This window comes from Trichogramma pretiosum, unplaced genomic scaffold (genome assembly GCF_000599845.2).
Source record: "Trichogramma pretiosum strain Unisexual culture from Peru unplaced genomic scaffold, Tpre_2.0 scaffold22, whole genome shotgun sequence".
Classification (NCBI taxonomy): domain Eukaryota; kingdom Metazoa; phylum Arthropoda; class Insecta; order Hymenoptera; family Trichogrammatidae; genus Trichogramma; species Trichogramma pretiosum.
Genome location: NW_019640932.1, coordinates 1,989,922 through 2,011,541, shown reverse-complemented (window position 1 = coordinate 2,011,541; position 21,620 = coordinate 1,989,922). Strand labels below are relative to the sequence as shown.

General features: G+C 43.2%; 5 protein-coding genes across 5 annotated transcripts; 1 reads left to right on the top strand and 4 right to left on the bottom strand.

Moving 5' to 3' along the window:
* Nucleotides 1-990: 990 nt before the first annotated feature.
* LOC106648762 (cytochrome P450 9e2-like) lies at nt 991-2,539 on the bottom strand. The gene has a single exon (XM_014365841.2). It carries the CDS (start codon nt 2,537-2,539, stop codon nt 1,034-1,036), a length of 1,506 nt encoding a protein of 501 aa, XP_014221327.1. The 3' UTR covers nt 991-1,033.
* A 2,309-nt stretch (nt 2,540-4,848) lies between these two features.
* Nucleotides 4,849-5,634, bottom strand: LOC106648761 (ankyrin-3-like). Its single transcript, XM_014365840.1, has one exon. The coding sequence runs from the start codon at nt 5,632-5,634 to the stop codon at nt 4,849-4,851; it is 786 nt and encodes a 261-aa protein (XP_014221326.1).
* Nucleotides 5,635-7,275: 1,641 nt separating this feature from the next.
* On the top strand, nt 7,276-19,655 carry LOC106648760 (glycine, alanine and asparagine-rich protein-like). The gene is made up of 2 exons (XM_014365839.2): nt 7,276-7,361; nt 18,888-19,655. Exon 2 carries the CDS (start codon nt 19,077-19,079, stop codon nt 19,653-19,655), a length of 579 nt encoding a protein of 192 aa, XP_014221325.1. The 5' UTR covers nt 7,276-7,361; nt 18,888-19,076.
* LOC106648952 (cytochrome P450 9e2-like) lies at nt 8,035-10,384 on the bottom strand. Its single transcript, XM_014366163.1, has one exon. The coding sequence runs from the start codon at nt 9,850-9,852 to the stop codon at nt 8,347-8,349; it is 1,506 nt and encodes a 501-aa protein (XP_014221649.1). The 5' UTR covers nt 9,853-10,384; the 3' UTR covers nt 8,035-8,346.
* Nucleotides 16,427-17,996, bottom strand: LOC106648953 (speckle-type POZ protein-like). Its single transcript, XM_014366164.2, has one exon. The coding sequence runs from the start codon at nt 17,783-17,785 to the stop codon at nt 16,745-16,747; it is 1,041 nt and encodes a 346-aa protein (XP_014221650.1). The 5' UTR covers nt 17,786-17,996; the 3' UTR covers nt 16,427-16,744.
* Nucleotides 19,656-21,620: the final 1,965 nt, after the last annotated feature.

Sequence of the window (21,620 nt, the reverse complement as noted above, 5' to 3'; positions counted from 1 at the left end):
TCACGCGTCTTATCGAGTTATAAACGACAAAATATGCTTTCTCGAAATCATAGCTCTAATTCCTAATTTACGAGCTTCGATTTGGATGCAGCTATAAAAAATGTAAAAAGCATCTTCGATTCGAAGATTATGGTATTGCTTTTGAGCACATAAAAGTCGTTTTTCCGATCACTTGGACTATGATCAATTTCAAAGGCATATGCCTCTATCGCAGCGTCGGCTAATATCGTAAAAAAGCATCGTCTGTATCAGTATCGTGCACTGGGATCACTCACTGACCGATAAGAGTGTAATAAACGAATTTTTTCGAGATTCTTAACGTTCCGTCGAGCAATACATGTGTCTTGAATTGATCGGAACGAAACAAAGGTAGCTGAGAAAATTTTTCCCACTCACAGCCAAGTATCGTAGGTTGTATATCATTTGTCTCTATTATTTCTCATACATATTTCAGAAATTTTCAATTAAATAGAGTATTAGTGCTGATATAATTCAGAAACATTTTCGAGCTATTCATTTATTTGAAATTTAATAGAAGCAGTAGCCAAATAACTGGCAGATCGTCGAAGCGTGTTCTAAATTCTAATCGATTCTGCCCCCAGAAGTTCTGAACAGTTGCAACTTGAATCGACGAATACTTCAAATTATTATTTGAGCAACATATAATATGTTACCGATGAAAGGGCCATTTAAAGATAAAATTGGTTGATTCATTTTACTCTTCTATTGAATCAGTGATCGACGCATAAAATTGTTAATCGTTAAAATTGCTATAATTCGTCGAATGCACCCGTACGGTATAATTCACTCATATTGGAATTCGATAAAATTCTAATATAGAAACGTATCTCCTCTCTAAATAGTAAAGGTATTTAATTATGATATTTTCATGAAAAGTCGAATGTTTACATACAAAAAATAAATAATCGATTCATCGTGAAAATATTCCATTAATTGTATCAGTATTTATTAATATTATTGGGCTCGATCGACACGTATTTACATTTTCAGTTTCGTCACTCCATGAAAATAATTACGTAATTTGAGATCTCGGTTGCAGCTTGATCCAGAAGCCACCGGCAGCCGAGGGTATGTAATTGGACTTGTCGTAAGCCGTCGGCACGCAGGTCTTGGGCGACGGCACGAAGCTGCACCTGGACAGTATGCGGGTGAAGAGGATCTTGGTCTGCTGCAGGGCGAAACGATTGCCGATGCACATCCTTGGGCCGAGGCCGAAGCCCAGATTCGTCACGTCCGTCTTGATTTTGTTCTCGACGAATCGCTCCGGGTCGAAGACGTCCGGACGCTCGAAGTGCTCGGGATCGCGCATGATCGGATAAGCCGGCACGTAAAACTTGATGCTGTGCTCGGGCCGGACGAGGAAGGGCCGCGAGCCCGGCAGCGCCGGCGGCAGCTCGAACTCCTTCGAGCACTCCCTGATGAGAATCGGAAACGGATGCATCCTCAGCGCCTCGTAGAACGTCGCGTCGAAGTAGGGCATGTTGCCGATCGTTTCCACGCCAATCTCGCCGTTGCTCTCTCGCAGTCTGGCGTCGATCTCTCGCTGCAGCTTGGCCTGCACGCGGGGATTCAGGGCCAGCTCGTGGGCCAGCCAGCACATCTGCGTCGACGAGCTGTCGAGGCCGCCCATGAAGAACACGTAAGCCTGCGCCGCGATGTCGTAGATGTCCCAATTTTTGCCGCTCGCCTGGGCGTCGATGAGCAGCTGGAGCGCGTCCGGCCGGGACGCGTTGTCTCTGCGTCGGGCCTCGATGATACTCTTGATCAGGGAGACGAAGTACTCGCTCGTCTCGACGGGCACCATCGTGATGTTGAAAAAGCTGCCGAGCTTCGGGAATATTCGCGTGAGAAAAGTGGCGAACCTCAGTCGTCCGATATTCACCACGGAGTTGGTGCCGTGGAAGTAAAACTCATTGGCCGGGTTCTTCAAGCTGTCCACCTCCAGTCCAAAGGCGCAGCTGGCGATCACGTCGCATATGTATCGAGCGAAAATGTCTCTCGAGTCGATCGCGTCCCTGGCGGTGTACTGCTCGATGAACGTCGCGGTGAATCGCTCGGCCACGCGATCGATCGCCCCGTGCATCGAGCGCATCCGGCTCGACGTGAAGAACGGCAGCAGCACGGTGCGCGCCTCCTTCCACTTGTCGCCGTTGACGTGAAAGACGTTCTTCGCGTAGAGCGGATCCGTCGCCTCCTCGATGGTGAACTCCTGGTCGGCGAAGTGGTCGAAGTTCTTCACGAGTATGCTCTTGATGAGGTCGAGGTCACGCGGAATCACGTGCGGCTTCGTGAAGAAGTGGCAGCCCACGTACTTGGCCCGCTTGTCGTAATTGTAGAGGCGCGTCAGGACGGAGGTGAAGTGCTCGCCGGTGAAGTAGGCCTCGCCGAAGATCCCGAGGAACGGCACCTCCACTGGACCAGGCACGCCCCATCGGACGAAACGCTTTCTAAACTCGTTGATTTTGAAGATCAGATAGATCAGCGCCGAGAGTGCGAGAGCCCACAGCCATTGGTACATGTTCCGTCGCGCACCGAGCAAGCACAATACTACACCGCGAATGAGAAGAGCGACGACTAGCTCCGAAAGATCGAGGCTGCGAAGCCGCGAACCGAGAGAAAAACGTTTGTTATGGAAACTGCGAGGTATGTGGCGGAATATGCACATTTAATGCGCAGAACGTTTCGAGCCAAGTGGAGGGGAAAGCCGCTAGATAAGTTCATCATAGAGCTCCGATCCGATAGATCCGATGATCGAGACAACGTATAAACATTTGTGTTGGAAAGGCAGAAAAATCGATCCTGCCGGCCAGCGGCTACGTACGTTATCTCTGGCACGCGAGACGTTATAAGCCGAGCGCGATGATTGATTCGCGCGCGAGCGCTAACGATAAACGATCCTCGCGACTTTACGCATTTGAGAAAAATTACGGACCTTTGGTCCGCGGATCTCTATTTGTTTTTTTATTCTAACGCGATAGATCGCGTCGCTTTGATATATCGTTGAACATTGATAAAACATAAACGACGATTAATATTAGTACGTTCGGATTAAGAAAAAGCCGCAGGAAAGAAAACGTCGCACGTGCTAATTGATATTCAAAGTGTGAGCTGCTACGCGGAGTGACTGACTTTGCCGCACAAAAAAGTACTCGTTTTTATACCATTTCAGTTTTAACGCAGTTGTGTCGGTTGATTTAATAATTAATTTACTCTGTTTAGTTTCGCGGATAAAATTAATCTATTCGGTGCATTTAATTGTGCCTTGTTCAACTTACAGTGTAAAACAATGAATAACTTTAAATTGCTTTATGATATCATTTTGTTATATTGGCATCGTGAAAAACATGTTTTAAGTTGAAGCAATTTGAGATGTACAAACATGTTTATTTTGGGACTTTCAGTCAATTTTTTTATTTTCTTTGGGTTCAGAGAATAAAAATGGATTTTAATCGTATAAATTTAAAATCTTCACAATTTTTTGAACTCAAAATCTATTTTAAATTACTTTTTCAAATGTGATATTGACTGATACAGAAATGCCTTTAATAGGTCTAAGTTGATGGGGACTAGAAGTCTAATATTTGAGGAATCAATAACTTTTTCTGTACTTCTTTAGCACACCGTCAAAAGATATATTATTTTTTGATCTGCAACACTTATTATGATACAACCTATGGTTATTTTTGATGTGTGGGTAGGTAGATTAATAAAAAAAATCAAAACCGTTTCATTTTTAAATTTATTCATTGATTGACATGAAAATCTACAAAATTCAATAATATAAGACATAAATAAACATTACAAATTTTGTTATAGACATGAAGGCTTTTGTCCTAGGATGAGATATCTTGTGAATATTTCCAAAGATGTGGAGTCCCATGGGTAACCAAGCCATAGAGTTTGTTTGTCAAGTTTTCTCAAGAATAAGATGAATCGCACAAATCCTTCATATTCGTCATCCGTCGTATCCGTCGAAGACGGATTACAACCTTACTTTTCAAGATACTTCATAAGAGTCTCCTTCTCCTCCTTTTCTGGGTTGTCGCCGTTGTCTGGCTTCTTGTCATTGACTAACTCCTCACCGTTATCTAGTTCCATGTTGCATTCATTGCCCTCTAGGCTCTTACGAATGTCACAAGCGAAGCTCTGGTCAGTGGGATTAACCAAGCCAGACCGATCGGCACCACGATCCACGAGAAGGTCGACGGTTTCTCTTAAGAATCTTGCCACGGCCCATTGTAGCGGTGTCAGGCCGTTATTATCCTGGGCGTCGATTTGTACCGTTCGGCGTTGCTCGTCGCTTATTTCAAAAAATTTCCTCGCCAAGCTTTCACCAATAGCAACGCTCTCTACCTTGCAAACAACATGCAGAGGCGTCCGTCCCTCCGAATCGCGCAAATCCAAATCTGCGCCTTTTTTCACCAGCAAATCGGCCATGATCGTGTCGTGTAACTCAAAAGCATAGTGTATGGGTGCCAAACCATACCTGTCAGGGGCATTGACTAACTGATTATTTTCTCTATTGACATGGAAAAATATCTATGCCGTCTGCTGGTACTTTTTTTGGACAGTCAAGTGCAGAGGTGTCGACCCGTCGTTGTTTGTCAAATTTGGATTGGCGCCTTTTCTCAATAGCAATTCGGCGGCCTTCTTGTTCTCGTTGATCAGAGCCGTGTGTGTGCAGAGGTGTGTCGCCGAATATACCCTTGATGCTGAGCTGCACCAACTGATTTTTTTCGTCGCAGATATCGAATAACATCTGCAACATAGTATCGTCGCTACACTTCTTGCAAATCACGTGCAGAGCTGTTAATCCTTTTTGGCTGGTCAAATTCGGACTGCGCCTTTTCTTAGGAGGAACTCTGACAACTTTAAGTTGTTGGAGCACAGAGAATAGTGTAGGGGGGTCATGCCGAACTTGTCCTGGGCATTGACCTGCAGCAGCTGATTTTTTTCGTTGCTGAACTCTAATAACATATTTGCTGTCTCAATGTCATCGCATCTGGTCTTGCAAATAATATGCAGAGGAGTCATTTTTTTCTCGTTTATTGAATTAGGATCGGCTCCGCTTCTCAACAGTAATTGTGCTAAAACTTTGTGGCGGTAGGTAAGAGACAAATGCAGCGGAGGGTCAACTAATTTTTGCGCGAGATAGTTGGGGTCCTGCCCATGCTCGAGAAATTTCTGAACAGTATCCGCAAGCCCAAGCATGCAAGCCACGTGATAGTGCGTTAGACCAGTCTCGTCGATGTAATTCAAATCAAATCTATTGTAAATATCAAAAAGTTTGGGGATGACTTCGTTATCGGCTTTATTCCGTACCGCACGATGCATCGCTGTGGTGCGCCTGATCCACAATGGAACATTGTTCTTATCATATTTTGGCTTGTCTTTGTAGCTGGTTTTTATCACAAAGTCGAGGAATGAAACTATTTTACTATTTTCAATTTCTTCTATGAGAAGCCACTCAATTTCTTTCGACTCAAAACTTTCTAGAAGTTTTGGAGGTTCGCCCTCCCACTGTGAGATTATGGGATAAAGTTTAGAAAGAAAAAAAGATCTGTCTGCTTTGATCCCTAAGTCGAGAATCTTCAATGTTTTCAAGTCCATCATTTTTCGGCTCACTTATACACAACGCACAATCGCTTACACTTTAAAATACTTTTGATTTTTTTTTCTCGTTACCGATGTGATTTTTTTAGTTGTTCACACCTCGGCGTTAGAACGCACACTGACTGCGATCACGGTAGGAAAAACTATATAAGGTGTAAGTCCAGTGGAGACGGGGCCGTCCGAGTGTATAAAATATAGGCGGGCCCGTTCGCCGCTTCTTCGTTGCACTTCAAATTTCGAATGTCTTACCGAATCAGGCGATTCGAATTACAGCGCAAACGCGAGGAACACAGATGGACCTTTGGCCTGGTTTTTTTTATAAACGGAATGAAGATTCGTTGAGGCAGAGCTTAGAGTGTCGCTGCAGTCATCATTTACACGTAACTTTATGGAAAAAATAGGACGCGCCCGGAAAGAATGCCAGCGTCGGCCGCTCGAACTAAATTTTTTCTTATGAGAATTAACACGAGAAAGAGCTAATACGCTTGTATTCAAATTTCATCAATTCAGCTTGGCTCAAGTTTTGGAAAACCTCAAGTTTTTGTCCATATACTTTTATTACGTTCTAAAGGAAGTATCAAAGCTACCAAGCTGACATTTTTCACACTTCATCGGGTTAGTATTTGGTTATTAAAATTAGAATTTGTATAGAATTTGAGAATAAAATATCAGATGATTTCACAGCTAAGTTTACCACACTTGCGCTCTATCGTGCTTCGGTGAATGCATAAACAGGTCACTACAAGTTCTACAATTCCTATTATAAAAGTCACTCGATCGGCAAGTGTTGCGTGAAAATTTTTTCAAGAGTCAAATTTCAGAAAATTTCAAAAGAGAGCAATTGAGCCAGCAGTTCAGGTCGATTTTCACAGCTCGTAATAAATGCGTGATGATGACCACTTTGTCATATTGTACAGATCAAGTCCATACTCGTTGGCTATACGATTGAGTCCCTATACGTGAATTTGATCCAGAAACCGACTCTCGACAGGGTAAAGCTATCTTCAAGCCGTAGACCGGCAGCACGCACATCTTCGGCGACGGCAACAGCAAAAACATGATGACTTTTGTCTCGAGCAAGACGAATCGCATACCGAGGTACATTCTCGGCCCCAGCCCGAAGCTCAGCGCCGTCGAATCTTTGGTGTAAGCTTTCTTCCCTACGAATTTCTCGGATAGGAATTTATCCTGCTCATCGTAGTATCTATGGTGTCGTGTAGTACAGACTCGGAAGCAGTACGACGATTCCTGCCTTTTCGGCTCTCGCCACGAACGGCTAGGCGCCCGCGACTTCGAGGCTGGCAGCTCAAAATCTTTGGTGCACTTCCGCTCGATCGAGAGATTCTAGTGCATTTGCAGAGTCTCGGTCACGACGGCGTCCAAATAAGGCAGGTTACTGACGACGTCGTAGCCGCATTCGTCCTCGTGCTCCGCTCGAGCTTCTTCGATTTCATCGACGAGCTTCCGCTGCACTTCCGGATTGGTCTCCAATAGGTGAGTCGTCATGCAAATCATTATCGAAGCGTTCTCGAAACCGCCGAGAGAGAACAAGACTTGAGCCGACAATTCCAGTACGTCTATGTTTTCTTTTTGAGCCTGATGATCCGCACCGGCAATTGAAGCACGCTCGTCCACACGGATCAGATCGTTCATCGACTCGGTGATGTGTCTCCGCGAGAGAAACAATTTGGACATTATTCCGAGGAAAGGTGCCTGTCAACGACTCGGTACGCTCCATCTTTTGTAATAATTGTTCATTTGCATGAATTTGTAGAAGAATCCTACGGCCGACAGCAGCAAAGTCCAATATCACTATGGTACACGATACTCGTTTGTTGCATAAAGTATGCGTGAGCGAGGAAAAAAATCGTCGCGACTAGTATTACGAGATATAATTATTCACGCGCGCCGCGTGACGAGATTCGCGAAAATGCCGAGCTGCTGCCCCTGTGCATACACTGCCGCGGTGCGTGTGTAGTGTACAATCGAGGCAAGTATATTATGCGATCGGTCGAGCAACTGCGCATTTACTGCTGGTGCAGCAGCAGCAGCAGTTAGGTAGAGGCAGTCGCGAATATATAGGCATAATCATAACAGATCGCTGCAGCGCGGCAGAGAAGAGGCGTGCGAGCTCGCCTCCGTGCGTAGCATGCGATATCTTGCTCGATGAGGTCACTGCATTATAAATATCAACGTGAAAATCAAAGATTGTTTTTTGTTGTAATTGAAAAGTTTCGGTAATTAACTATTTTATTCAAAATTTTTCGTACACAGTTGCGTTTATATCACAAATTTTTTCTTCGGATTGTTGTTGTTTTTTTTTTAAATGTTATTTATCTACGACGATACGTCGCAAAAATGAAAACTCACAACCTTATCGTAATCGAGATAATAATAATCATAATAATATATGACGATGATGAAAATAATAATAATCTATAGAAGGAAAAACTTAGATTTTGTAATTTAAAAATAGGTAAATTAGTCGGATGATAATTGATGAGTATCGTACAAATGATTGATTACACCGATTCTTTATAATATATTGCACAAATGAAAAACACGAGACGACTAGTTATTATCTAATCTAATCAAAGGCTATAGCACACGTGTACCCAGATGCAAAGTTTTATACACACAAATATGATTGTTAAAAATTGATTAAAAAAATACAACGATATAATTTTTGAATTGAAAAAAAAGCAACTGAAATCAGGCTGACTTTTCTCTCGGCTCGATTTTCAACCAGAAGCCGCCGTCAGCCGTGGGCATGAAAATTCGCTTGTCGTAGCGCGTCGGCACGCAGGTCTTGTCGCACGTCACGAGATTGCACTTGGCCAGCAGATGCACGAACACGATCTTGGTCTCGAGTATGGCGAAACGATTGCCGATGCACATCCTCGGGCCGAGGCCGAAGCCCAGCGTCACGACGTCGCTGGTGGTCGATCGCTTGTCGGCGAATCGCTCCGGCTCGAACCTGTCCGGCTCGTCGTAGTACTGCGGATCGTGCTGGATCGAGTGCACCGGCACGACGATCTCGATGCCGGGCTCGACGACGAACGGCTCGGCGCCCGGATAGGCCGGCGGCAGGACGAACTCCTTGGCGCAGACGCGGTTCAGCGTCGGCAGCGGATGGACTCGCAGAGTCTCGGAGAACACGGCGTCGAGGTAGTTGAGATTGTTGATGGCCTCGTAGGTCGGCTGGCCGTCGCAGTCCCGCATCATCTGGTCGATCTCCTCCTGGACGCGGCGTTGGATGTCCTGGTGGATGGCCATCTCGTGGGCCATCCAGCACATCTGCGTCGAGACGGTCTCGAAGCCCCCGAGGAAGAACAGGTACGCCTGGGCCGTGATGTCCAGCACGTCGAGGTCGTGCGTCTTGTCCTGCGCGTCCATCAGCAGCTGCAGCATGTCCGGCCTCGAGCGGCCCTTCTCCCTGCGCTCCTTCATGGTCTTGTCGATGAGATCGATGAAGTAGCAGGAGTTCTTCTTCGGGATGAGCTGCAGTCCCAGTCGGCGACCGAGCGCCGGCACGAAGAACATGATGAAGCTCTCGAGGGAGAATCGGCCGAACTTGGCCAGCGATTCGCGTCCGTTGACGTAGAACTCGTTGTCGGGGTCCTTGAGGCTGTCCACCTCGAAGCCGAAGGCGCAGCTCGCGATCACGTCGTTGGCGTATCGCGTGAAGGTGTCCTTCATGTCGATCGCCGGGCTGTCGGCGCGCGTCTGCAGGAGGGTCCTACTGAAGGTGTCGGCGCACTTGCTCATCAGCACGAACATGGCCCTCATCTTGTTGGTGGTGAAGGAGGGCGTGAGTATGCTGCGCACCTCCTTCCAGCGGGGCCCGTTGAGAGAGACGAGATTCTTGCCGAAGAGAGGATCCGTGTCCTCGTCGACGAAGACCTTGCGATCGGCGAAGTAGTCAAAGTCCTTGATGAGGACGCTCTTGATGAGGTCGAGGTCGCGTATCACCACCATCGGATTGAGGAAGAAGTGGCAGCCGACGTACTTGGCCTCGGGCTGGAAGCCGTAGATCTCGGCGAGCACGTCGACCATGTGCTTCTGGGCCATCGCGTTCTTGCCCATGACGCCGATGAAGGGCAGCTCGGGCGGATTGGGCACGCCCTTGCCGGCGAAGCGTCGTCGCGTTTCCAGGAACTTGAGGATCAGATAAGTCACCAGGGCCACGAGGAAGGCCAACGCCACCAGGTTGGCCATTTTCTTCTCTCTTTCTCTCGACGATCGTTGAGGCAACTCGTTTTAGCAGACGCAGCGCACGCAGCGCGTTCGAACGTTACCAGGTGCAGAAGCCGACTGGAGTTTCGCCGGAGCGAGAAAACGTTGTTGATAGCGCACACGCGAACTCGACGAAGCCGTTTATTTATAGCGCCGTTGTATCAAACGCGAGCTCGCGATGACGTAATTCGGAACAATTACCCGGCGAATGCGCGGCAGTAGCGGTGGAGGCCTCGCTGCTGCTGCTGCTGCAGTCGATCATAATTGATCGTCGTCGGCGTTGCGGTGACAACTAATCTCTTGTATGCACACTCGGCTCGTGTCGGTTGCTCTCCCATGAACGATAACAACGAGATATAAAGTCGAAAGAAAAAAAACAACAACGTAAACGCACTGAAATTTTGTGCAAAGTACAAGTATCGCACGTGCAGAGCTGCAGAGAGAGAGAGAGAGAGAGTTTCGTTGACGACGCGAGCCGACGACGAGCTCGCGTAACAGCAGTCGCGTAGAACGACAACAAGTGCACGTCGTCGACTACATAAACCGGGCGCTTAACTCGCTTCGTTACGCTAAGTGCACGGACTATTCCGTGTTGTCAATTTGCATATGCACACACACTGACGCACGGAGCTGCCCACCCACCACCGCCGCACATATTGTGTCCCCGTACTCCGCTACATACATATAGTCGCTACGTCAATTGTTATAGGCGTGCTCGCGCGAATGTCAGTGCACCGCACGATCGACGCGTGACGCATTCCTCCGGTTGCGTGCGTACCAATTCAGATGCACCACCGTCGTCGTCCTCTTCGTTCCAGCAGCAGCAACAGCAGCTGTCGCCACCGCCGTCGGCAAAGCTACAGGAGGATGCGAATCGTAGAATCGAAGCGATAAATGGGAGAAAGAAAAAAAGTATAACTGGTACGGCAGCGATCTGATGTGGGTTGCAGTCGGCGCGTACGACAATCGAAAGCATATATATATAATCTATAATCGTAACAGAAGCCTAAGAGCAACTCGATTTTCCACTGATCGAGCGGATGTGTGCGCGCAGATCCATATACCGCGCTTTAATTGCACGACGACGTCGACGACGACAAAGAGGCTGCAATGTGTGTTCAGAAAGTAACACTCCTGCCACTGCTGCTGCTGCTGCTGCCTCTATACAAGCTGCGATATTATTAAAGATGTCGCGAAAGCTGCTGCTGTGGGAGAGGAAAAAAATGTAATTAAGGCGGCTTTGTCGCGGACACCCATGTAACAGATTAAAACGCCATCGTATATACGCAGCGATCTGCCGAGCTGCTGCAGCTCGAGCTACTTTTTCCAAATAAAAGGCTTTCTCTTTGGCCGTTTCGCACTCGCTCGTATTATATACCTATACCTGCTCGACGACGAAGACATCTTTTCTTTCAAATTTATAAACGACCGTTACGATTCTTTTTTTTTCTCTCTCTCTCTTTTCTTTGTACTTTACCTCGCTTTAAAGCCATTGCAATAGCAATTTACGTATATATAGGATGATCGTGTACGGGGATTATTAGATTAGCAAACTTGCTGCAGTTCAGAGCAGCTATATAGCCCCTCTATACGGGCTAGTACGCGCGCGGGGGCACTTCGTTAAGAAAATGTAAAAATCATTAAGAATCGCGCGCTGATTAATTAAAGATTAACATCACGAAGTCGCTATATACATGCGTACGCACACAATGAGCTAGCCGAGCGAAAGAGAGAGAGACACTTTATAATTATGATAAAAGCACGTGTTAAAAGCAGCAAAAAAAGCATACGTGTGTGTACGTGTGTGCGTCAAGTGGGCGGGGTTACGAAAAGTTGCAAGCACAAAGGCACTTGCAGTATATGTACGACAGGGAGTTTGATATAACGATTTCGAAATTATACACCCTGTGTATAAAAGCTATTTTCATCGCACAACGTCAAACATTTTGCGCCGTATGGTGCACCTATATATTATACGCTTTTGCATCCAAAAGATGAGTATCGGTGAGCTTTGACACAATAGTCCGAAATTCAATTTCGATTTTCATCTTTTTTCTTCTTTAGGACTGCCTCGAAAATGCCGCTTTCGAGTGCTTAATAATCCTCCTCTAAACCTTTGGACAAAATGCGACGCGACGATGATTGAATTGATGCACGCTCATCTATTTTTCATTCGTACGATTGAGAAAAAAAATTAACTCATGTGAAAAGAGGTCATCCGTCAGAACTTCATTAATTTTCAATAAATGATATTGTTACCGGCAAAAACTGGAATTGCCAATGATTTTAGGTCATACCCAAATTGCTTTTTAAATCATAGGCCCATGCCCAACCCATTTTAGGAATCTTCAAAAAATCAAAAAATAATATGTATAATAATTTAATGTATGAAATACTATTCAAACTTTTTTTTTTTTTAATAAATAGTGATGTTAATAACAGGCTAATATAGTTCGGAATGAATGAAATGTNTTTTTTTTTTTTTTTTTTTTTTTTTTTTTTTTTTTTTTTTTTTTTTTTTTTCTCTCTCCTTACACCTTCTTAGAATATTTATAATGATACTTTTTATTTATACCTTATAATGGTTATTAAAAAAAATTACAAAAAATAGTGAAAGTACCTAATCAATTTTATGCAACTGGAGAGACGAATTCATTCGGGTTGTTCATTATAAGACGAATCAGATGTGCCGACTTCAAAATTTTGGTCTGTAAGAACGATTGACCAAAGTCTGTTCATGTATAAGAAAAATAATGTTCTAAATTAAAAAAAAAACTTCACCGATGACTTACATCTTTATTTCTCCAAAAATACATAAAATGACAATACAGCTGTTGCCAAGACATTTCGGGCATTGTCTAAAAAATGTTGTAAGTTCCTGTAATTTAGAAGACAATTATAGTATTTCCTAAGCATGTACGGGTTTTCTTCAATTCTAGAAACAAATTTGATCGCGAGTTTGTTTTTGACACTCGTAAAATTGTATTCTCCGAGTAAAGAAAAAAAGTAAATGGAAATTCGATCTAGCTTCGAGTTTGTTGAAAAAAATTCAACGCCATCGTAAGATTAACCCGATGATGAAGTAATTATTGGCCGATGTTAATTTTGCAGCTCGAATATCAACGGTCCGATTGAACGTGAGCCTTCTTTAACAATATGTTCCTATATCTAGTGATTAGAAAATAGCTCTTTCTGGCATATGTGTCAAATGGGAAATAATATTTTTGGAAACATAACAGTTTAGGCAGAGAAAAAAATCCAGGCAGGGCCTGCAGAGCAGTAATATACTTTTAGCATTACTTGGCTTATGGCTATGAATTCCTCGTAAAAGCTGAAGTCTCGAAAAAGTAACGAAAGCTCTAGCAAAGGCTAAAAGTTCAACTTTTGTCATCGAAAACGATGCCGTGGAGCTATCGTGCGTGGCAGAATGTACTTTTATCTGAAAATGAAGACGTATGTGTGCACGAAAAAAAATCCATTTTCCTCGTTTTACTTCTACCCATATATGTTATATGTAGTGCAGCAACTTGTGAACACACAAAAGTTCGACAGGTACACAATGTTTAATAGGGAATCGTTATTCGAAAGCTTGAAAAGGAAGTCACGTACATCGCACAAATGCGTGTGCCTGTGTGGGTGGGTGTATGCGTACAGGTAGGCCAAGAGCAGCAAAACCATGGGCATGTGCACGTAGATAGATATATATATATACGCATCTTTGCTTGCCTTTTAGCTTACGCCTGGAACAGCACTTACCTGCTCTGACGCTGAGCATACGGGGCAGTTTGTATTACGGCACATCGCGCGGTACCTATAGATATACGTGTACACCTGCGCCTATATACTTTGCTTGCCGAGCTACTACTCTCGCTAGCTGTATGCACGGGACACGGCGCGCATTATACCATACCGTCTACATCTATATATAATATGCATAATACATTATGAGCTTCTGTTGTTACTTTATTGAATTCAACGCCTCTTCCTCGGCCTCGCTTATACGTAAGGTGCGCAGTGTAGTGTACGTTGCGACGCGGATACACGAGTACAGTTCAAACATGTTTTGGACGAGTAAACTTTCGGGCACTACGCAAACTTTGTAAAGTATATACTTGGGCGACCGTAATTTTTGAGTTCTCGAGCCTCGCTCGCCCTCGGAGACGCGAAATAACAGACTCCCACAATTTGGATGACGTGGATCAAAACCTTTTATTCTCCTTTTTTTCATTAAAAAGCTTTGAAATTGAGCAAAAATGAAAATAATGATGGGAATTAATTGCTCGTAACGGAGCTTGCAACTTATCGATCTTTAAAATTTGCTCGAATCAATGCTCCGCGAAGTTGCCAACAAGTACACCTAAACTCGTCGCAAGTCTCGTGGGTCGATAAGTTCATCAATTAGTCAGTTTTCAAAGTTCGTAATTTCTACGTAATTCTAATTATATATCCATATTGAGCCCAAAGGCTATAAGACGATCACCAACTCGACTTACTCTGTGTACTTGCTCGCCTCTCTAATTTACATTGTTCGGGGGCGTTGATTCGAATCAACGCTCTCAAACTCCAGAGCTTGCACATATATCATGGACGAAAGGATGACGTCTTCATCTTGCCAAGATTAATCTATGAACTTGTTTCAACACGCATATAATAAATGATGGTATTTTTCTTTCTTTTACTTTTCTAAAAAGTTTACGTGATGTACCTTGGCGCGCGTCTGCACTTGCTCTTACAGTATACGTACGAGTATGCAACATTTGTGATGAATTTCTTTTTTTTTCGCTTCAAGTATAACATTACATACATACATATTCTTTCTCTTTTTCTTTTCTCTCTCTCTCTTTACCAGATGTGACGGAAGAAAAAGTGTCATTAACGTGTGCATCTGTGCGGAATCCGTATATAGTTGTGTTTTGTTGTGCACTGCGTTGAGAGCTGCAGCAGTCACGCACCGAGAAATGTACTGCTCATATACATACATACGTATTACACTCGTACAGATATTTCTACAAACGCTGCGAAGATCTTCCGCGTTTATATGAACACGCGCCGAGGAATAGGCTTGCAGACATCGACTTTCGCTTCTATTTCTTTGTGTAGCTGGCGAGATCGAAAAAAAATATATTTTTTCTCTTCCATCGTATTTATATTGCGCGCGGATAAAAAAGCTGCCAGAGACGCAAGAAATTGTCACAGATTTTAAAGAAATTAAGAAGGACAAGAAAAAAATATCGACAATAGAGTATCGTATGTATAGAGTTCATCAGTGCGAGCTAACATTTTCGAATTGAAAATCAACATCCCGTTGTTTATCGATGCAGCTATTATGATAAACATGAGCATTCGAGGTCTGAAAAAAACGCATGTGTATTATATTATATAGAGAGTAAAAGAGCCTAGAGTCGTTCGCGTCTAATAATTGTAGAAATTGATGACGGAGGCGAGTTTGATTTGCCGCTTTCTCGCCAGCCGATCCCTTTTTGTTCGTGCACGTATTACACTCATACAGCGTGTGCATTAGACGCGCAGCAAAAAAGCCAAAACTCTTCGTACTTTTTGCTTTCAATCGTAGCTAATACTTTCCAACCGCGGATAGTTCGAGAGGCTCTCGAGAGAGAATCGTGCAAGCGCACGCGTCAGCTGATTCTCGTTAATTTTCTGCGATTTGTATTAATTAGATTAAATAATAAACCACGCGCGCGTACGCACGCGAAATTGTAAATAAAAAAAGAGAGAGAAAAACGATGAAATAAATGAAAAATATCATAAAATAAATTCATGCGCATTATACGACGAGTGCCTACCTTTTTTTACGACTTGGGACGTTAAAAACAGCACCGACATGTGGATATGCAATTTTCTTACGAGCTCGAGAAATTTTCATCTCGAGCTATCCGCGAGCGTATGGAGCTATATTCGCTGTACATACGTCGCTCGAGGTATAGAGTAATCATATCAATCTTGTTTGGAGAAAAAAAAATATGTATACATCAACCGTTGGCGCTTATATTACAACTCGCATGTAGATAAGCTTCTATCAATGACTCTCTCGCTGGTTTAACAAAATTTATAAATCGCGAAAATTCAACTTTACTGACGTCTACCGAGCGCACATTCGTACACGTTATACATGGACATGTACGGTATATTCGCGAGCTGGAAAATAGTAAAAATTTCATTACTTCAAACTTCAGCGAATTTAAACTTTACTTTTTTCGATAGAGAAGCACGTATACTTTATGATGACGTTTGAGTTTTGTTGACGTTCAGCAGCAGACGCGAAAAATTTACGATTACTCGTAAAAAGTGTCGACAATGTCTCTCTCTCGCGCTCTCTCCTTCCCCCTGTGCGAAGTGAGATTTTACCTCGGATCAAATAAAGCCGAGTCAAGGTCACGCAAACAGTGTTCGCGGGAAAATAATTGTGGCTTAGATAGAGTTGAATTGCATAATAAGGTTGTACAAAAAATATTATTGATTCATTTTTTTTTATTAGAAAATGAAAACAAAACAATTTAAAATAGTTTTATAAAATAATATGTTTACTTCTGTAGTAATGTCTTTACTATAATTTACTAATATTACGTACACTTTGTCACAAACAAGTAGAAATAACTAAAAAGTTTCTTAACCATTTCTTGAACATTGATCAATAACATTTTCTAACAATAATTTTATCAAAAATTAAACTATTTACTATTTAATCTAAAGACATGATGTCACACTGGTTCAATAAAATTATTTATGGTACGCCATTGAAACTTAGAAATATAATAACATGATGTCACAATTGAATGATCAAACCGAATAAAAAATTAATTTATGATTCTAAAACTAAAAGTTGTAATCCATTTTCATAATTCAAAAGATTAAATTAATTGATGTCTAACTTTTTAATGATTTCATCAGAATGCGAAGCAAGTAGTTTGATAGCAGCTTTCTTCAATTCGCTTGCTTTGTACATATTAGCTGCAGCAACCATATCAAGGACATTATCGACATTCAAAGTTTTTAATAACTTTTGTTCGCTTATTGATTTTAATCCATCAATACCTAAAATTTCTCCTGCAGCCATCAAGTCTTTTGCCATTGAACCATCGTGCTCAACTCTTCCTGTGTAGATGAACCTGATGACTTCTTTAAAAACTCTTGGTTTAATATCAGTAACTTCAATTATGTTGGGTTCGTCTTCTTGTGTATCGTCTTTCAATAAACTTGCAAAGTAAGTACTTCTTGCCATGAGAATGCAACGATGACCAAAGAATACTTCTCCGCTGCATTCAAAAACAGTATTACAATAGTGTTCATCGTCTATGAGTTTTTCAAATTTGTCAAACTCTTTCAATCGATTGATCATGTCACTTATACTGTCTGAAGTTTTATCATCTGCACTATCTCTTAATAATGCTGCATAGCTGTTTTCGAGTTGGGTCTTGATTTTTTGTTTTTTCTTTGTTTCAAGCTTATCATCTTGCGTCATCTCACAGATGATGACCAGTTCACCCTTTTTAGTGAGAACCTCATTTTTCTTATCCAAAATGAAGCCAATATCCGAAACACTACTGAACAATTGAGAGGTGGCTGTATCGTCGTAAGTCTTCCTCAATAACCTCGACACTTTGACCGGCTCGTTTCTTCTGTTCAGAATACTGATTTTTGCCGCAATGTGTATCGGTGTCTCTGTTAAATGTATAAGGGTGAGGCTTAAAACACGTGTACCTTCGACGGACTCTTCGTTCAGTCGTAATCTCCATTCGACGAATTCCGTTGATACACCCATGGAGAAGGCCGGCGACAGTATCTGGTCGCGATCGCGGGTCGCAAACTCGCTTATTGTCCAGTTGAAGGTGCAGTTGGCCAAGCAAACGTTGCCCGATGAATTTTCCGCGCACAGGTAGGGTCTGTCCTCGTCCATGATGCAACGATAAGTTTATTAAATATTATATCAAAAAACAAAAGTCGCACGACGATCGACACAAGGGACAAGCACTTATGTAAAATGTCGTTAGAGTACACACGAAAGTGGAATGGCGGAAGTGTAACTCGACCAAGGCTCTGTGTAGAACTGTGTAGCGTCGCGCTCAATCAATGCAACGTGTGCGTCAGCGTACGTGCGAAACAAAGACAAAGGAGATTTAAGCGCGCGGTCAAGTGGCGGCGGCGACAGCAGCCAAGCCGAATCGAGTCGTCGGCGCGCCGCCAATCGCAATTTCCCCTACAGTGGTCGTAGTCGCTACTTGTTGCTGCCGCGAGGTTGGCAATGACGAGTCGTTTCTCTAAGGCGTTCGATATTTTTGAATAGAGCCATTTGCTTTGACTCGAGTTTCACCTTGTGTTGATTTTTATGTGAATATATGTGATACATGACACTATATTATAACACACGCTAGTAAGCCATTTTTATATTTACAAGCAGATTTGAGTATTCGACCATATACTAGGGAAGCAAAAATTGAAACTTCTTCAGAACTTGTCTGTTCATGCTTGGAACGCATGTGTGATACAAGCGTTCTGCGACTGTTAAAATTAACACTTTAAGTGTTAAAATATGCTATGTTACCACATGTTGTATTATAATTGAAACGTAATAGCATATAATATATTAGAAGACAATATGCTTCAATGAAATATTTTATTGTTGGTGTCAAAATTTGAAATGTTCAATACAAACGAACTCGATAGCCCGAATGACTCGGTATATCAGGTTAAAGAATTTTTCAGTGAAAGTATTGATTCTAACAAAGACATCAACTCACTGAATGAATTATTTAATACGAAAATATAACGAACACTAATCGATTTAACTATATCTTTTGTGCCGAAAAGACTTGCACGATAAGATTATTATCAATCGTTCATTGTCAATAAACAGTGCGAAAACTCGAGGCTCGTGCGTGAACTTTGCTGCTGTCGGCCGGGGCACACACACGCACACATGAATACATCGCGTTGTGCATTGTTGCGGCATTGGAAAAATATGGAAATAATTTTGTATTTTTTTTCTTTTTAATCCGCAGATCTCTTTATCCGGTGAGCGAGAAGCACAATGTAAACGAATCATCGACAAAGGCTTTTCTCCCGCCAAAGGTACCCTATAAGTATATAAATATGCGCATCGTCCTGACGACAAAACATCAATCGTCGACGGCAACTCGACCGAGGGACACCTACTAAAACCGAGAATAAAAAAAGGGGAGAGAACGAAGATGAAGACTTTTACGCTGCTACTGGTGCTGAGCTGCTTCGTGGCCATAGCCCATTGCAATCACGGCAAGAAGGGGCAGGGCGAGGACGGCAGCGACGGTCTACCTGGTCTCGTCGGCAAAGTCCTCAACAAAGTCCTGACCGTCGGCAAGCCCCAGAAGAAGTCCAAGGGCGGCCTGTCGGCGAGCTCGTCGGCCTCGTCCTCGGCCCAGGTGAGCCAGCAGTCTCAGGGCGACAGCGACCCCAAGAGCGTCGTCCAGCTGGTCCAGCAGGCGTCCAAGAGCGGTCTCGGCCAGGTCGGTGGAATCATCTCCAAGCTCGACTCTAAGAAATTGTTGCACAAACAGCAGGGCCATCCCAGCCAGAGCAGCCAGAGCATAAGTACGAGCATCAGCCAGGTCAGCTCCGGCGGTAGCAGCAGTCACAGCAGCGGCGGCGGCGGCGGCAGCGGTAGCGGAGGCGACGGTGGCAACGGCGGTAACGGGGGCAACGGCGGACGCGGTGGACGTGGTGCAGGTGGTGGTTCCGGCGGTGATGGTGGCAACGGAGGCAATGGCGGAAACGGTGGCAACGGTCATTGAACCTTCTTCTAACTCATGTCTTCAACCAACTTTTGTCGAGCACAATGTGCGAAATAAAATCATTATACTGTGAGAAATAAACGATACATATTTTCGATCAAATATCGTTCCTACAATTTTTATATAATATATAATGCATGCATGCACCTGTCTTTGCTAATTGACGAAAAAATTATTTGATCAACGTCTGCGCGATCGTAAATCTAGATTACGGTCAATTTCCCAAATGTTTTTCGCAAATTTCGAGTCGTGCATCGCACTTACGAACGATAAGACGAGATAATATTGATAATTGCGTATAGCGTAATAACACCTTTTTGTCGGCTCAGCGACGATGAGCTCGCATTATCGTATTATTATGCTTACGATGTATATAATATAACGTAATGCGTATTACCGTTGCACTCGCGATAATAAACGCACCTGGGAGGAGCACCGGCACGCACATATATTTTATTTTATTTTTTTGATTATTTTTTATACCAAAGTAAACAAAATTTTTAGTGCGATCGCGTCGAGCGGGCGCTATTTCGTGAAATTATCGCCGTGAATCTTTGAAAGAAAAAAGGGGTAAAAGGGTATGTAGGCATAACGAGTCGGTCGAGTTTTTCGGGTATAATGATGTAATTTTGAATACAAGATTCCCTAATTGGATAGTCATTACTGCCCCTCTCCGGTCAAATCAATCGCGTACAACGCACTCTCGTCAAAAGCATCGTATATAGTAATAATAAAAGCAGAAAATTGTTCTCGAGTTGGAAAAATAATTAAAAAGTAAAAAATAAAGAAAAGAATCTCTCGCAGCTGGCGATATATTAGTCAAGAGCGTATTATAGAGTCGCACAGTAGCCGCATCGAAAGTCGAGCGTGGCAACGCGTCTCGAGCTCGCTTGCTGCTAACGATCTGCAGCAACAGCAGAATTTCGCCTACTTTTCTCAGCACGACACGGCCTGCAGCTAGGCTGGGTTACTTGGCTCTTGTGTATTATGGGTGAAAGCATAAACGGCCCTCGCGGGTATATCAATCGTCTACAGTGCACACAGCCACCAAAGTGTGAGAATAAAGTCTTGCAAATTAGTCAGAGCTGGAGTAGTCGATAGCTACATACAATTAGCCTATCGATAATTTCGAGGGCATGACTCGATTAAAGCTACTATAATCTGCGTCGCCGCACGATCGAAATGTCGTATATGGTTGATTCTCCCGAAATCTGCTTTTTCGGGTATGGAAAACGAAAAAATGGTGAAAATTTTTTTGTCATATTGAACGGCGCGAACTAGTTTACCCTTTTTTAAATCATAAAATATGAATAATTATTGAATCTGGGGCTTTGAGATTTCGTTTTACGAAAACTATGTCCGATTTTATGCTTAAAATCGACTATTTTCGGTTACGGAGGTGACACACACGGAGGTGACAAATCGCTGCTTTGATCAACTATGTAAGAAAAATAAGAAACGCACAAAATTTTCCGCACAACCCGAAATTTGGTCATGAAAAACGAGTCTTTTGACGGGGCGAGCGGTTAAAAAGAATGATCATAGCTCGAGATATTCATGTCCACGGAGGTGACCGTTTTTTTGACACACGTGAATTTTTCAATAGAATAATTATCGCAGCATCGATAAAATGTAAAATTTGAACCCGCAACCTACACCAATCGAAAGCTGGGCTATAATACTTGACATTTACGTATCTAGCGACATCAAAAATGAGTTAGCGACCCAAAGCAGGCGGTATGTTTGAAATTATTCAGAAGCATGATTAAAATCCGAGACATTTTTCAATTGCGTGGGAAATTTTTTTAAAACATTTTTCAAAGCCCTATAATAGACTTAAACTTTACTCTGGATGTATAGAAGCTGGTCTCATAGTTATTATAGGGTCAGGTGCTAATGAGAATGCATGGTACATGCAAATAGAGTTGATTTTGAGATGTAGACATGCCACGGAGGTGACATTTG

Coding starts and splice junctions, on each gene's coding strand:
- LOC106648953 (XM_014366164.2), bottom strand. CDS start 17,785: ATGGACGAGGACAGACCCTACCTGTGCGCGGAAAATTCATCGGGCAAC.
- LOC106648952 (XM_014366163.1), bottom strand. CDS start 9,852: ATGGCCAACCTGGTGGCGTTGGCCTTCCTCGTGGCCCTGGTGACTTAT.
- LOC106648762 (XM_014365841.2), bottom strand. CDS start 2,539: ATGTACCAATGGCTGTGGGCTCTCGCACTCTCGGCGCTGATCTATCTG.
- LOC106648761 (XM_014365840.1), bottom strand. CDS start 5,634: ATGATGGACTTGAAAACATTGAAGATTCTCGACTTAGGGATCAAAGCA.
- LOC106648760 (XM_014365839.2), top strand. CDS start 19,077: ATGAAGACTTTTACGCTGCTACTGGTGCTGAGCTGCTTCGTGGCCATA.